Below are 17,635 nucleotides of genomic sequence, written 5' to 3'. Positions count from 1 at the left end.
TCTGCCAGCGATACCTGCAGGCAGTGAATCACATGAGAGGACAGAAGACAGAATGAAAAGACTCACTGATGTCTGTGTTCTTCTTTCTTTTTTAATTTCACACTGTATTCTCATGTCAGAACTTTGATTTATTTTGTTGACATTTTAGATTTGTTCCCAGTGAATTATTATTGAATTTTTGTAGAGACATTACTTTTGTAAACATCACTGTTGCTGCTCCACAAACAACATTTAGTTATGTATGATATATTCAGTTTTAATAATGTCATTATTTTATTCTTTTTGAAAATGATATATATATTTTTTAAAAATATTCAGGAATGGGGCGCCCCTATAGCTCAGTCGGTAGGGCGTGCGCACCATGTATTGAGGCTGTTAGTCCTCTGCAGTGGCCGCCGGTTCGAATCCCGCCTGCGGCTCATTTGCTGCATGTCATCCCCTGTCTCTTCACCCCCCTTTCCTATCATACCTTCAGCTGTCACTATCAATAAAGGCAAAAAAGCCCAAAAAATATCCTTTAAAAAAAAATAAATAAATAAATATTCAGGAATGAAAAATAATCTAAAAGAGGTGTTTTAAAAGTGGCAGCAGAATCCAAAATACAAGTGGGTAAAGTCTGTTCCAGGCAATCTGAATGTGATTATTACAATGATTTACTAAATTCTAGTCCTTGTTTTCTAGGGCTTAAAGACCCCCTCCAGTGAAAATCATGTTTTTATCAGGAGTAAAATCATCAATAAACACCATGTCTGAACATTTTTTGCGTTGAAACTGCAGTGAGCAAGAGCAGTCTCAAAAAGCAGATTCAGTCAGGCTGGGTATATGATGTCATAAACCTAAAGAACCAATCCTGTTAATCAAGGGGGTGGCGCTATACATACACATCATTAACGGTGATGCCCCGCCCACAGGAGAAGCTGGATGGAGCTTGTTACTATGATTAGCTTGTAAAAAAGAGAAGGAGGCGGGTGGATATACTTAGGGTTGGGGTGTTTGGGGGTGTGGAGAGGGTGGGGACTCTCTGCATGTTCATGAACCCTTGAATACTGAATAAGGATATAGTGTAGAGCTCTATAACAGTTTTCTTTGCAAAAAATCATATCAGACACAATTTATTACTTCTTGCAGAGAACTTTTTATTGTTTGAAACATGACTGGAGGTGGACTTTAAAATCCATAGTGATTTCCATTATGTCTTTAAAACTTTTGCTGGTATTATTGTTAAGTTGGCACTAAATTAACTCTAAGTGGTGTTAAAGAAGGTCTTAAAAAAATTAACTTAGAGAACCCCTGAGGTCCCCTTCTTTAGATCATCCTGTAAGCAGTCTTTTATTAACAGTTTACATTATTATGCCGATGAAGCCCTGCTGCGCTGACCTTGCAACACAAGAAGCCCACAGGGAGGTGACACTCAGACATTCAGAGTTAACTCTCTGCAACTCAAGGCAGATAAAGCTACAATTCTCTTCGCAGGAAATGGAAATGCTAATTCATTAATTAGCCCTGAACTTGAATCATTAGCCTGTTACATGGCCAAACACTGCAGAAACCTTGATGACAGCAGCCTCAGTCTAGACCAGCATGTTAACGCAGTGATTAGCCTTGTATTTATCACCTCCCAGCTGAACCTCTGTGATGCTCTGATGTCTGACATTATGGGCAGTCTAGAAAATATCAAACAAATGCCTCCAGTATGTGCAGAGCACATTTCTGTTTTCCCACAAAAGGAAGTCACTGGCTACTTGTCAGTTTTAGATTATTTCTAAGTTTGAATGATTGCTTTGCTGGTTGCTTTTTAGACTTTATTACTTCATGTGAGTCAGTGGACCAACCTGAGATCCCCAGATGGAGCCTTGTTGGTTATTCCTACTATACACAGAGCTGATATTGGATGTTTATGACAGGGGCTGGGCAACATATTGATAGTATATTGATATTGTGATATAAGACTAGATATTGATATGGTATAAGTGTTGTCTTCTCCTGGTTTTAAAGGCTACATTACAGTAAAATGATGTTGTTTTCTGAACTTATAAGACTATTCTAGCTGTTCTGTTATTTGCCATTACTCTACTTAGTTATAGTATCCAAATCACTGATGAGCTGGATTCGCAAGATCATGCAAGAATCCATCTTGCCAGGCTTCAAGTTATCCGTTCATATCCGCACAGAAAGTGGTGCAGCCAATCAGCAACCTAGGGCGGACTATGGGCGTAGTTTTAGGTGTGATGACAGCAAGAAGTGTCCATGAAAGCGGTAACTTAAAGAGTGCCTTTTATGCACAATTTTTCTTTACAAAAACGAGACAAGAGTTGTCTATGGACATTTTAACTACATTCTTCCTTGTCTTACTTCTCGGCGCTCTCCTGCTACTTCATATGGTTCATTGATCTGATTGGTTGAAGTTATCCCATGTTAGGTGTTTTAGACACATGGTTCATCCAGTCTGCCAGGTGTTTTTTTTTAAAGTGCCTGCCCTTTTCCAAACAGTTTCTAAGGCTGACTTCCCAAATGGTTCTGTGTAACAAACCTTCTGCCGTGTCATGTTACTAATACACACCCTTACAATTTTGTTATCAAGGTATTTGGTCAAAACTATTGTGATATTTGATTTTATCCATAACGCCCAGCCTTATCTGTGACTGAAATCTGTCTCTCATCATCCTTGCAGAGTAAACCTGACTCATCAGAGCTCGGCAGCCCAAAGACAACTGATGACATAGTGCAAGAAAAGGGAGAGGAGGGCCGAGCAGCTCGCCGCAGACACAAGACGGAGAATGTAAAGCAGCAGTGGAGCCAGGAGAAAGCGATGGCTGTGGAGCTGGAGCAGGCCCAGAGGTGGGGTATAACTCAGACTATGTGGCTGGGCTGCAACAACACGGATTTTAAACCTGATTAAATTGTGGCTTGACTTTAAATTATGTTGCACCAAACTTTTAAACTAGTTTAAAATTAAGAAAGATTAAGTTTAAACTTCTTTTTAAAGTTTAATTTGATCTTTCTTTTACTCCAATTAATAATTCATCCAGCAACTTTTTCTTAAAGGAGCCATCATTAGTAGGCTAACTAAGTTTCTAGCTCACTAGCAAACAATATAACATTGAGTTAGCCTAACTTTATAGCTAGCTAGCTAGCAAGCAATTCAACTTTTCCTTTTCAGTTTTTAACCTGTGCTGTTAACTGTAGCTTACAGGCTGAGGACAGATGTGACGTCGTTCTACATCTAAAATTATGGAAGATATTTTTCTAATGCTGCTTTCTCAAAAACACAGGTTAATTATATGTTATCGTTGTTATCATATCATTTTCTTCTGGTAACAGGTAATTTCTCTTGGCATCTCAAGAAAACACAAGGCAGATTTCTTGAGATAGTGGGATTTTTTATTGTGAGAAAACAATCACTGAGGTGCACTCACCTGTGACGTTGTAGCTGGCATAGTACTCCTTAAATGACTGGTCTGAATGTTATTTCCAACAGAGACACAATTCAGTTTCTGCTTGTGTTACACTTAAATGCTTAAGGATGCGTAAAACCTTCATTTTTAAGAATAACCACAAGAAATTTCTGGTAGGAAAACCTGAGAATTTTGTTATTCACTATACAATTTAATGCACTACTGCTGCTGTATCAGAGGTTAACAGTGGCATGAATTTCCTCAAGAATACTATCCTGAAATTGAGTTGTGAAAGCCAGAAATCTCTGCACCTGACCCAGAAATCACTGTCCTATTGACATTAATCAACGAGCTTTTAAACCACCAGCTCTTCTCTTTTAATGCTACGAGACCTGTAAAAATGTCTGAATGCAGTGTGGGTGTTTTGTGGCTCTGTAGGAGGCAGGTGTCTCAGTTGGAGGAGGGAGATGCAGGCACTCTGCACCCCATTTACCAAGTCACCTGCCAACCATGGATCACTTTCATGGCCAAACTTGGTGAGTATTATTTAATCCTCCCATGTGTTCTGGAAAAATTGGGAGCATTTGATCAGAGAGACTGCACCATCTGATGATGAAAGGTTCTGTAAACTGAAGTACCTCTCACCCTCTGTATCTCTGTCTCTCCCTCTGACCTGGCTGCTGGTAAACAGGCTGCCCTTCCATTCAGCAGTGCACAGCTGAAATTGCTTCCCACTTCCTACTGCCTTCCATCTTGGCGGAGATTGTCAATTTGGTCAGCTCTCTGGCCAGTGATACAGCAGTGAAGGCATTCGAAAGGAGAAGGTGAGTTGTTTATGCTGGGTATGTCATGAAAACTGCGGTGAGCACAATTTAAGTTCTGTTCCACTACATTTCTCCTTTCTTTTTGAAAATCAAAAGTGGCTCATACTGACACTGACACCGTCACATACTGCTCTGATATTTACTTTCTATTGCTGTTGTTTCATGCCAAAGTTTTAATTAACTTACCCAGCTTTCCAAAACTTACCAAAATGTCTTCAATGATCTGTCAGTGATTGTCCCTGGGTATGTCTTGTCTGGGCAACCTATCCTTCAGGGCACAGACATTCAAGTGTCTGAATATCAAATCTGTGAAAATGAAGTTCATTACTTTTAAAGAAGAACATATCAAATTATCCTTAAAGAACTATTTTTTTAAAATAAAATCCCCCCAAAATATAATAAACTTGAACAAACACTTGCATGTTGACCAGTCTCTTTGTTAGCGTATATCACCATTTTGGATTTTTGATAAATCATGAGCACATTTTTGAATGTTGGTATGAAGTCTTGACCTGAGTACTTGACTCTCCCCCCCCCATTGCCCACTTCATGCCACCTCCAGCCCACAGAAATTACTGTATCCCCCAGGAGACAGAAAGGTTTCCCTCTGTGTCATCTATTCCACAATAATGCTCTACTCTGTCTCTAAAATGTTTCTAGCTGTCCCCCATCTGGAGACATGTTTGTACCGTTCCCTCTGGTCCAGAACTTCAGCCAGCCTTCAGGCACCACAAGGAGCTTCATTCTCATTGGCCGCAACTTCCATCAGTGGCACTGCAGCACAGAGCAAGGTAACTGTTAAATCCAGTGTCTGTGAAACTTCACAGCAGTCACATACTGCTTCAGTGATCATCTCCTGCACTGATTACTAAACTGAACAGCGTACACAATGAATGATTACCAGTCTAGAATGCAATATGATCATCACATGACTGTTAACTTCTTTTTTTCTAGTTGTAATCTAATTCTGCATGCAGAGGTCAAGTCCTAAGAAGCAACTACAAACACTAAATCAGAGAACAGCAACAGCTTTTAGATATCAGTGACTTCTGTCTGTCATCACAAGGTTCACATTCATGAACAAATTTCCATGATATTTTGTGCACACTGTAACAATAGCATTTTTTTTTTCAACACATTAGGTTTGTCAGAATACTAGAAATTTAGTAGTCGATACAAATACGAGTGAATTTTCACAATTCTGGATAATTAATTTGATACAGAAAAAACAAAAACAGAAATAGAATTCAGCCATTGTTGCTTTTCTTTGCCACCTGAAACAAAAGCTCTTCTGAGCGTCTTGGACAAAAGACTGAGGAGGAGAGTTACTGAGTCTGCCACAAATAACTATCAGGAGAGCATGCTGCCATGTCTGGAAAGTAAAGCGAAAGTGATTTCTGCTCAGTCTGTTGCTTTTTCCCTTTTATTCTCTCTTTCTTTTCCCTTCTTATTTAAACAGTTAATTTTAACAGAATAGTAATTCCCATCAGTAGGTCTCGACTGTATCTTTTAGCCTGGTGTTCAGCTGCACTGTGTTTCAAGATTTAACCTATTTTGTGGTGCTTTGAGCAGCGATAAGCTGAGCTGACAGAGCGCACTGGATGCACTGCTGTGTGCACTGTTGCAGCCAGCGTGTGTTTGACTGAGAGGGAGACAGAGAGGGGGTGAGGAAGGTGCAAGGACTATTGCATGTTGTCTATCTGGAAGTCATGAATACTTACTCTGACCGGTGCTCTGTCTGTTGACCTGCCCATCGTATTTTCTATAAAGTCGATCTGAACCCACCCACCCCGTGGTTTGACTGGGTCGATCATCACATCATCACTTTTCCTTTTGGACGAGTCACAGTGGAGCTGTCGCACACGTGTAGTTGTTGTTGTTGTTCAGTGCTGGTCGGCGTTCTTCTTCTGCTGCTGCTTGTGTTTAACAGCAAATTACAGCACTTATAAGCATTAATGCTGAAAGAAAAAAACAACGAGTACTGTCACGTTCTCAAAATTTTGCAGTCAACTTGGTTCTGAAGTGTCGGTTCTCGTGACATCCCTACAACACATAAACACAAGAGTTTCTTGGACAAGATTATGTTCTGTGGTTATAAACATTTACATTTGGAAACAACACTGAAGGGAGTCTGAGCACATTCCTGGCAGATTACTTTATGATTGCAGCTGTGATAAATTTCCAGAGTTGCAAAATCCTGTTTCACAGTATTATAAACACACTGCACTGTTCTAGCATCTGATAAACTTTCAAACTCATAAATCTGTTGTGTCACGTGAAGCAACATGTCCTCACCAACACAGCCCCCTTGCATTTTAATAATTCAGTGTCTGAACATCTGGAACACATTCAGAACTTTTTAACACTGTTAAAGTCGAGACAAAAGCCTGAATGCCTGAATTTCAATATGCTCCATGAAAAATGCTTCATTTTCAATATTATCTGGTGTTTCTTCTTCACAGTTAAGGAAAAAGGGAAAAAAGTAATACAAATTCAAAATAATATATGTTTGTTTTTTGCCCGGTTCATGTTAATTAGAGTAATGCCAAATGTTCGCTGATTTAGTTATGAGTCATAAAAAAAACAGTAGTAATCTTGTAGCAGGTGTTTATAACTGTTAAGTTGATTCAAATGTTAATGGCAGCAGTAAAACAAACAGCCGCTGAACTGCTGCTCCTTTAGTGTAACAGTTTAGATGTGATGATAAAAGCTTCGCAAGTCTTGAAACTTTTGGCTTAGGTACCATGAAAGTACCTGGATTTTACTCTTAAAAGACTGTAAGAACCCTGTAATTACAATAATTACATTTATCAAAGGAGTTCTACACACTTAATACTTTATTCACTATTAGCTGCACAGTGACAGGATTTAAAGCCCAGTAATCAGGTGGCATTGGTGGCATTAAGATATCCAGATGAGCTGATATTGTTAAATGTATTTGAAGGCCTACATCAGTGTACGACAGAGTTTAAAGACTTGAACTTCTCTCAGCAGCATGTCGCTAACACCCGTTTTTAACCCTCTGTGTAGCGTAGAGGAAGAGGTCCGAGCATGAGTGTTCTGTGTCGCTCTCTTTGCCGCTGCACCGTGACTCTGTGTTTCTCTGTCCACGCTAGCAGCTGTCTAACATAACTGTGTTATTTTGCAAGTTGTCTGCTTCCATCAGTTTGTGTTGAGCTGTGTGTTCCACTGTCCATGCCGCCTTGCTGTTTGTACCATCTCTGTTTGCCTACAGAAGACAGTTCAGATGAGGAAAACACCCCAGTGCTAAATAGGTTCACACGTAAGTTTGCCTCTCAGCTTAACACATTGATGCGGATAGGATGTTTTAAACTGTTTTCACTGATAGAAATGTAGTGCTTGATTTATACTTTTTTTTTCTTTATTTTCTTTATTTTACGTATCTATTAGTTAACAACGAGGTTATTAAGTGAACTAAAACTAAACTAAAAGTAGGTGTAGTTAACTGAAATAAAAATAAAAACTAGACTTTAAGGAGGAAAAAAGAAAACTAAAACAGTAATGTCTTTGCAAAACTAATTGAAATAAAAGAGACATACAGGAGATGTCTTCATGATTGTGGGACAATTTCTTTCACAAATTTCTGTGTTTGTATTGTAATACCTCTTCTGAGCTTCTTAAATCTGCCCCTGATGAATCCTCGCCATACTATAATGAAAAAAAATAGAACTAATACTGAAACTAATAAAAGCTAAATTAAAATTTAAGATTTTCAACGACATAAACTAAACTGAAATTAATAAACCCAGTCTGGGAAATAATGGAAACTATACTGAATTGAAAACAAAAACTAAAAAGCAAATTAAAATATAAAACTTAATAACCCAAGTTAACAAATAACTCTAAAGAGTCAAATTGCTTTACATCTTTCCATAATGCATAAAGTCATTGGGCCCAAGCACAAAGCACAGTCAAGAAAATAAAGTAGACTGTGTGAGTTTGGTGAGCTTAAACAAAATATTATTGCCAGTGCCAAACAGTTTTTTTTAAGCAGGTGCTGAATGTCACTTTTTGCAGTTAAAATTATCAGCTGCAGTTAACTTGATGACCGGACACAATGATCTCAGATTAACTTGCTGTCTGCAAGTTGGTGTCTGAATTCATCCAAAGATCTTCTGTTGGGCTGCACTGAATAGTTCGAAGTAGAACTGCAACGATGAATGATTAATAATTGATTATTAAATGATCCACCAGCTATTTTGGTAACTGATTTGGTTGTTTTTAAGTAACAAAGTCCAAACTCTCTGAATTCAGCTTCTTAAATGTGAATATCTTCTGGTTTCTTTACTCCTCTCTGACAGTAAACTGAATATTTTTGAGTTGTGGACAAAACAAGACATTTGGACTTTGAGAAAACACTAATCACCATTTTTCACCATCCTCTGGCATTTTACTGACCAAACAGTGTTTAAATTAGTAAATTAAATTAGTAATGACCAACAGATGGATCGATAATGAAAATAATTGTTACAGGAAAGACTTGAAAAATTGGTCCAAATTTTTGCTCCACATGTTTGGACCTATTTTTCAAGTGTTGTGACAGAATTAATTAATTAATTAATTAATTAATTAATTGAGATAATAACCACAGATTAATTAACAATGAAAATAATCATTAGTTGCAGCCTTGGTCAAAGCTTCATTTATAACTTTGACATTCAAATTCCAAAGTAACATTAGATTTTTTGGATGTTTATTCATTCTTTTTAAAGACTGCAGATAAGTACCGGGTGACAATAATATTATTAAGATTATAGTAAAGTATTATACATGTCCAGTAACTGCAACCACAAACTATAACCAGAGTGTTGTAAAGTTCAAAATTCAGTGAAATTATTGAAAAACATGTTATCTAATGAATTATTCTCCTTCAGTCCCTGTTTGTTGGCATTTAGCCTTTCAAAATCAACATTTGGACAACTGTTTGCTCTCCTGCTTGCCAGACACAAAGAAAAGCTGTCACTAATGTAACAGCACCATAAAATACATTATCTATTATTAGTTATGTTTATTTAAAAAGTTAATTTACTTAAAAAAAGACTGATTCATCAACTTTTCAGATTGAGGGTTTTTTATATACTCGTTGTACAGTACTTCTGACCAGCAGACAATGAGAGTGTGTTTTTGTGAGTCCAACAAGTGCAACAGAAGGACGCTTCTCGTGTGGTGAAAAGAGCAGCTGATCGCACCGCCTCGGCTTCAGGAGTCAGAACCTCCTTGTTATTTCATTCATATCATAGCAGCTGATTCAGCAGATCAACTAAAGTTTTGTGAAAAACTGTGTGAGCCACAGTCAGCAGGCTGCAGCTTTTCTGTCAGTGTGTCAGATACATTTAATCATTTCAAATTTATAGATTTATTTTACTTAATTGGCTGAGCATCTTTGGAACAAATATTTCATTCGGGATAAGTAAAGTTCTGTTATCTAACTGTCAGGTTGTAGCTGAATGTTCTGAACTAAATCTTTAAATTTTCGTCATCAAATCTTCAGTTACTTATAAAAGTAAGTCTGTAAACCCATAAAAAAAGCACCTATCCCTGTCAATATATGACACCCAGCACAGTCCTCTTTCCACACACAGCTGTACTTTGTGCTGCTTTGAGCCCAATGAAAAAACAATGAAAAGGAAAATGATATACAATGAAAAATGATAGAATGAAATAAACTGGACATTGACAAAGTAATACAAAACAAAAGCACACAGTAAACAACAGGTTATAGTCCATTTAAGTGTTCCATTGTAGTAATAAATAGCACCAAAGCTGCTGGAAAAAATAATTGTTTCTCATTTGGTCTAAAAGAGTTAAGAGTTGAATCAGACGTTAAATCTGATCTTGTTCAGCACATTGTTTTTCTCCTACAGGTGTCTGGAATTAGCAGACCAGCATTACAGTTTTTTCTCATTTCAGCCAAACCCTGGACTTCTCTCAGAGAATCTTGGGTAATTCAGTTCATTTGGCCTCTGGGCTTACAAAGACCCACCGGGCAGCTCTGCAGTAAATGTACAAATGAAAATTAATTACATGTAAAAAGTTGATCTCAAAGTCATGGTATTGACTGTAATCCTGTAGTTAGGTAAAGAACAGATGAGAGAATGTCCTGACAGTCAGCAGGGAGTCCGTGTTAAAGGACTCGCCGCTGCGCGCTGTCTGGCTTTGATTCATATTGCTTTTCCGTTTCACTGGGTTTCTCTCTCCTCTGCCCAGCTCATAAGGGCTTCCAGCGCTTCGAGGCTCTGGAGCAGAGTGATTGGTTCAGTCCCAGCCAGGCCGGGGCAGGACTGGCTCCCCGCCAGAGGTTCCTCTTCATCAGTATCCTGGACAAAAAGGTGACTTGGCATCTGTGTTGTGAATATCCCTCAGGCCAAACGGAGAACAAGACAGAGGTCTTGTAAATTCAAGAGGTCCTGTTTGTTTCAGCTGTGAATACATCTCTGACCACTGAATTATACTTCTCTCCTCACTGCTCCTCTGGTCCATTTAACGGTTGCTTTACCTCCATAAAACTTTCACTCACCTCTAGTAGAAAATGTCAGTATGCAAATAGTTTTTAGTCCAGGTTTTGATGTCTGTCAATGAGATTTCTCCCTCTGACCACCATGTTGAAGAGCAGAAGCAAAGCACCAGATAGATAAACAACACAGACTAATTCAGTTTTTTTTGAAGAAAAACTTTCCATCCCCTTCCATCATTGCTTGTATGACCTGCAGAGGTGGAAGAAACTAACTACTGAAGTTACTGTAATTAAGTACTTGCACTTTTACTCATACTTTGCATTGCACCATGCAATGTACTTTCAAAATCATAATTGTGTACTGATTATAATTTGAATATACAAACCTTTCATCCGAAAGTAATAAGGTTATCTGATCACAAATGAGCAAAATATGACTGTGACAAACAGGACAGGAGTTGGGGGAAAAGGATGTTAATGATTAATCATTAATCAAGAATAAGAATTTAACCAATTAAAAATGTATTAACAACAATCAATATTCTACAAATGGCAGTCATTGTGCCTCTTTCAAAATAGTTTTGTTTGCTATTTGTTAAAGGAAACTTAAATCTGAAGTAAGAAAATGAGGAGAACAGTCTGATAAAAAATATGCATCATGTATCCAATATTAATGTATTAATCAATTATTAATGATTAAGTGATTGTTAGCATTCTGAAATATTGGTTAAGGGAAATCCACAAAGTTTGCAAACCTCAGTTGGGAGTAATTTAGACTTAATTTAAAAAGAAACCTCTACTGATAATGTATTAAACAAACAGTTAAAAATTATACTCTGAGTAGGTTTTGAGAAGAAAACTTTGTACTTTTACTTTTCAGTATTTTTTTAACATAAATACTTTTGCTTGTAATTGAGTTACATATTAATAATGTAACAGTGCTCGTACTTGAGTACAGATTTTCAGTATTTTTTCTGACCTGAGTTTAAAAGCTACTCGTATGTGATGCCTATACTGCTCTGGTGTAAATAAATGAATCCTCCTGCAGCCTTAACTAATTCTATTTAGTGCAGAGGTCTTCAACATTTTTAGGCCAGGCTTTCTTTCTAATAGAAAGAAAATAGCTCCAGTAGATTCTAAAGTAGTTCTTGTAGAGTCTACTGCAGAAAGAAAGTAGTTCTAAACTGGATGGAACATTTGCAGATAAAAACCCTTATTATGGATATGTATGCATTATTTCACACTGTGGGAGTGAATTACTTAATTTGTGCATTATTTCCATTTAAAGAATGGCTGAAATCTGTTATAAATGTAAGTGGAAGTATCCTGTGTGTTTTGACTGGCTATACATCATATTGTAACCCTCCTTGCTTCAGGTGACTCTGTACAGCTATAACTGGTCTGTGGACCTGGGCGCCTCTCTGAACCGTGAGCTGGTCCGCCTTGTTAAGTGGCAGAATGCGAGGGCTCATGTTGTCCACTGCCTGCTCAACCAGAAGATGGGCCTCTTCCATCACTACTGCTTCTCAGACGCACCCATCCACGAAATGGACTCCAAGCAGGTAAAGACACTGACAAGTCTGAACCACTTCACTGGTCATTAGTAGTTTCTTTAGTTCACACAGAAAGTTAGTGGTTTAATCTGCTCACTCCTGCAACCCTGTACCTGCTAATGCAAAGTACAACTGATTGCCCTAAGTCAGAATATTACAAATGAACTGGTATTTTTTTACCTTGCAAGGCCGATAGATTTGCAAGATCATGCAAGAATCCATCTTGCTGGGCTTCAAGTTATGCATCTGTGTCTGCACCAAAAGTGGTGCAAGAAGTGTCCTTGCAAGCGTCTTGTTTCAAACAAACAATGGCGGCTCCTGAAGAGGTTAGCGTAGATACTGTGATAGCATCACTTACATCAGAACTGTTGTGTTTCTTCATTGAAAGAAGAGCAAAGAACAACACTGAAGGCTTTTCTTGATGGAAAAGATGTTTTTCGCTCCTCTCCTGGACGGCTTCGGCTCCATTGTTTTGGTCTCTTTGCAGTTGTAGTGTTCTCTGTGTGTTATTTTGTCTCTCTTTCACCCCCCCTTGTAATTGTTTTGCGTCTCTTTGTACTCATGTGGAGTCTTTTGTTGTCATTTTGTCTCTTTGAGGTCATTTTATGTTTCTTCATGGTTGTTTTGTGGTCATTATCATTATTACCAGTTTGATCTGATTGGTTGAAGTTAGCCCGTGTGAGATGTGATAGACACATGGTTCATCCAATCACCTGTTAAATGGTTTTTTGAAAGTGCCTGCCCTTTTCCAAACATTTTCCAAGGAAAACTTCCCAGATGGTTCTGTGTAACAAACTATCTGGTGTGTCAGCTTAGGTATTTTTAAACCCGGGCCCCATTCTTACATATTTTGGGATCTAAGTGACTAAAAGCTGCAAAAAGTTTTGGAACTGCTCCAGTGCGTCACCTCAGCCGGACTAAAAGGTCAGTTCTTATCTGAAAGAAATGTGTGTGACGGTCCTCCTGCTTTATCAGGGCCCGCTGTGTCTCATCTTGTCTGTCTGTTTCCCAGCAGTTCAGGTAGGTGTGGTAAATCAGTACAACTGTAAGCACCTGGCCAGTCTCCCAGAGATATTTTAAGACCTGGTCGTCCCTGTCCACGGTCTCTCTCCATCATTCTGGCACCGTGTTCTTATTTAGTTGGCTTCAGCTGCATTACTAGTTTAGGTTCTGCATTACACAACAGCTTCCGCACATCGTTCACCCATCTGCTGACACACTGATAACTTTGATTAATACACTTGTTACAATTTACTTTAATTCAGTTGTTGTATGTTTCGTAATAAGTTCTTACACCTTTCAGTTTAAAACCGTGTCTTTCCCGTGTTTGTCATGGCTCAAGAGGCGGGTCATGACAAATCGAGGGCTCATCCAGGATTTGAATCCAGGACCTCTCTTAAAACCACAATTATACAAACAGATGTGAGGCATCTTCTGTGAGATAGACTTCCCATTTTTGTCGGTGGAGTCTGGTGGCTTTGAAGACAGCAGTATATAATGGCTGTTTCTGTACTGTTCCTTTCCATACTGTTGTCAGACATGAAGAAAACCAATCTGATCCTGTCAGTGACAAAAACAGGCACTTTTAATGGACGTACTTTGATGCATTTGCCCCAGCAGCTGATGTTGCAGCCGTTTCAGCTCGTTTCACGGCTGCTGGCTGAGGTGATCTACTGGAGGACTCCCAAAACTTTTTGCAGCTATTAGTCATTTAGAGCCCCTGTGGAATATGAGAGGGTATTGTGTTTTTATTAAATGAGTCAGCATTAATTGTGTGAACAGTATAAGAAAGCAACCACTGCGCATTAAAAATGTTCTCATTTAGATCATATTTTGAGTTTAATGTTACAAAATGATGTTTTTCCTGTAAAGCCATCAAGATTATAGCTGTTTAGCATAAATAGTGCAATTAGATATCTTTCTTCTAAATACAAGGATACAAGGACATTTATTATCATAATACAACACTGAGTTGTAGTTCCTTCATAATACACACAAAATACAACATATATACAGATAATTCAATTCAGAATGGAATAGAGTGAAAATATAAAACAAAGTAAATACAAATATACATCCAGGAAATAATTCTGTTGTGCATTTTTTAAATTTTTTCGTCAGGTTGAGTGTAAACAGCAGAAACAAGATGGCGATGATAATGTAGTCGACATCTTCACATTAAAAGTGACCCGGAAAACATTGTCCATCATGTGTGACTGAATTTGAGCACAAAGCATAATCAGTGTCAACACTGTCCCCCTCACCTCCACCTACCAGAGTCTTGCGTCCTGTCAGAGTGCGATCCGCCCCTCAGGTGCAAAAGCCCGATCCAGGATGCTGTGCGGCAGATCTCTCTGTGTCGGCGCAACAGTCTCTGGTTTGCTGTTGTTTTACTGAGTCATTTTTGTCAGTTTCATTTTCCTGACCAGACATCATCCAGGAAGAGCCTTAACTCCCAGCTGTAGCATGGCTCTGATCCGCTCTCCTCCAGTCCTCCTGGGGCAGTCACCTGTGGTCACTCACGGCAATGCATCCAGCTGATCTGACCTCATGTTCAGAAGGTGCCAAGTGTATTTGTTGATCCTCTCAGGGTCTGCTTCTCTTTAATCCAAACCCCACATTTTCATTTCCCAATGACTACGAGTGTATTTTTGCCATAGGAGATGCATGTTTCTGCAGTAAATCCATAAAAATAAAGGATTGAAGGAAAATAGTAGCAAGCTACAACCCAAATTTGACAAATGACTAAGGGGGCGATCTCACAGAGACGCACCGCTAGCAACGCATCTCCAGCAAAACCATTGTTTTCCTGTTATGGCGCACCTGGCGTGCGCTCCTCTTTTGAGCTGTGCGGCATGTTTTTCTCTCGTTTTTTCAGACGCACATAAAACTTAAAATATTCTCAACTACTCAAGGCAGAGTCTCATCAGTGTAATCATAGCAGACCTTTTTTGAAACGCCAGCTCTGTAGCCGTACATCTGTGAGATCACCCCCTTGCACTATGAATTGCTACAGTGTTTCAAATAGAAGAATTATGTGTTTCTGAGGCACTGGAATGCATCAGGATTAGGAGTGACGTTACTTCTTTTTCTGGCAACAGGAAAATAAAAAGAGACAGACCTTAGCAGCACTTCAGGGATAAAATGAAGATTTCCTCCATCAGAGTTTCCTCCCTGACAGACGTTAGACTGCTTTTACAGACTTGCTGACAGACTTCAGATGTGTCACTAAAAAGCAGCCGTAATGCCTTTGGTTTCAAACTGCCAGTCAGTGCCTCACATAGGATGGGGGTTGGGAGCTGCTGAGGAGAATGGGCTGCTAGTTCAGGTAGAATCATCCTGTTAGGGCAGCATCTGGATTTACACGGTCACAGAAGGTAGCAGGTCCAGAGGCAGACCACATACAGCTGTTGTCTCCTGGGGAGGAATCCTGGTGACCTCCACACGTCACACGTGATGATGTCAGTACCTGTTACACTAACAGCCTGTTTGACATGTGGTTCTCGTAGTATATATATATATATATCTTTGATGATGTTTCTACACTCAGTGATGAGCCTGTGCATGTTGTTTCTACTTTCCTTTGCAATTTATGTTGTTTTATTGAGAGAATTTCACAAATCATTCAGCGTTCTGACTTACAACATGGGCCTGACTCTGACAGATTTTTTTGTATGAAATCAACTATAAAGAAAGACACGTACCAAACAAAGAGTAAGAAAATCACAGCTAGTGAGGATTGCAAGTTTTTAATTGACTAGTCAACTGATTGACCCTTCCTAAGTCCCGCCCCCTTTCACTCTCTGCTCCAGTGACAGCTAAGCAAAACTGGTACCTCAGTCAACTTTCTCTTTTCCTGTTTCCTCTACTTGGGTATGCTATATGTATATAGGCTCTTCAATGACGAAAAGGAAAACCAAATTTTGTTGAAAATTGTCGCTTTGGGACTTCTAAAAGCAACATAGATTCACGTCAGCTCATCTTAGCAAAACGCTAGCTAAGTAGCTAGCTAATCAACATCAGTCATTAGCTAGCTAGTTAATTAGTGTTTTGCTCACATTGACTAACTTAAGATGTAAACCTACATGTTGCTTTCATAGGAAAAAGAGAAAGCTGACCAAAGTTCCAAGTTTGCTCATCTGTTATTGGAGCACAGAGCAAAAAGGGGCGGGACTTAGGAAGGTTCAATTAGTCGATTGTGCATATCCATAAACAGAACCCAGAAGTTCTGTTTTCACTTGGGCTTCTATGCTGCATTTGTGCTCCTTCAACAACCACAGTGAAGTAAAATGTATATGTGTTTAGGGCTGCAACCAATGAATGCTGTTGTTGATTTTTCTGTCAATCACTTTCTCGATTAATTGATTAGTTGTTCGGTCTGTAAAATGTCAGAAAATTATGAAAAATGATAATCAGTGTCTCCCAAAGCCCAAGATGATGTTCTCAAATGTCTTGTTTTGTCCACAACTCAAAGATATTCAGTTTACTGTCAGAGAGGAGTAAAGAAACCAGAAAATATTCACATTTAAGAGGCTAAAATCAGAATTTTGACTTTTTTTTCTGAAAAACTTACTTAAACCAGTTAATCAATTATCAAAATAGTCAGTGATTAATTTAATAGTTGATTTATTGATTTGAAGTATTAACTTTTTCTAGATGGTGACTTGTAAGTAATCACTCCCACTGTTAGTACAGAAGTATTCAGACCAGCTTTGAGGAACACTGCACTGCACAGAATGAATTTCTTCATCCACATCAGACTGAATTAAAATGGAATCAATTCGAGGTGAAAAAAGTGTTCCACTTGACATTCAGTATAAATGCTGGCAGGCAGAGGCTGTCACTAAATTTCCCCCCCATATTCCTGTCACCTGCAGCTCCATCAGAGCTTGTTGCCGCTTTATTCACTCAGCCTTGTTTTCTGTTTTGAGTATCTCAGCAAAACCGCTGGACCTGCTGTATTAAATATGGAGCTGCAGATCAATATGCGACTGATGGTCTCTGCGGGACAAACCAAAACAAGATTCTTCAGCCATGTGACTAAGCACTTTTATTCTTCTTGATTATTACTCCTCTGCCTTCTTTTGTTGTTCTGATCATATCCTGGAAATACAACCCTGTCACATCCACGGCCTTGTTTTTCAAAATGAAACACTTTAACTACCTCAGTGCAATTTAATCCTTGTCAGTTTCCATTTATCCTCCTGGATTATTTATGATCGGCCCTGCTATAGAGAGGTCTGAATAGGGAATTTTTCACCGTCTAGTTTTTTTTAAAGTGTGCTACCGGTTAGAAAACTGTTTGCTAAGGATATTTAACAGCCCATCTTCTTCACACTCCTACCCCTGCTCTCCTCCACCCTCACATGAGTCAGCTGTCATATCAAC

At 38.8% G+C, this 17,635-nt stretch overlaps 1 protein-coding gene across 2 annotated transcripts in view; it reads left to right on the top strand.

Moving 5' to 3' along the window:
• Positions 1-17,635, top strand: part of szt2 (SZT2 subunit of KICSTOR complex) — a 129,725-nt gene that overhangs the window by 80,849 nt on the left and 31,241 nt on the right. For both annotated transcript variants that reach the window (XM_084722454.1, XM_084722453.1), the window contains 7 exons: positions 2,672-2,838; positions 3,834-3,931; positions 4,087-4,219; positions 4,880-5,010; positions 7,455-7,502; positions 10,448-10,569; positions 12,071-12,256. In XM_084722454.1, coding sequence (XP_084578580.1) covers positions 2,672-2,838; positions 3,834-3,931; positions 4,087-4,219; positions 4,880-5,010; positions 7,455-7,502; positions 10,448-10,569; positions 12,071-12,256 — 885 coding nt within the window. The remainder of the gene's footprint in view (positions 1-2,671; positions 2,839-3,833; positions 3,932-4,086; positions 4,220-4,879; positions 5,011-7,454; positions 7,503-10,447; positions 10,570-12,070; positions 12,257-17,635) is intronic.

This window comes from Lutjanus erythropterus, chromosome 7, assembly GCF_056507025.1.
Source record: "Lutjanus erythropterus isolate fLutEry1 chromosome 7, fLutEry1.hap2, whole genome shotgun sequence".
NCBI lineage: Eukaryota > Metazoa > Chordata > Actinopteri > Lutjaniformes > Lutjanidae > Lutjanus > Lutjanus erythropterus.
The sequence above is the reverse complement of the archived record's forward strand: the minus strand, read 5'-3'. Positions and strand labels throughout refer to the sequence as shown.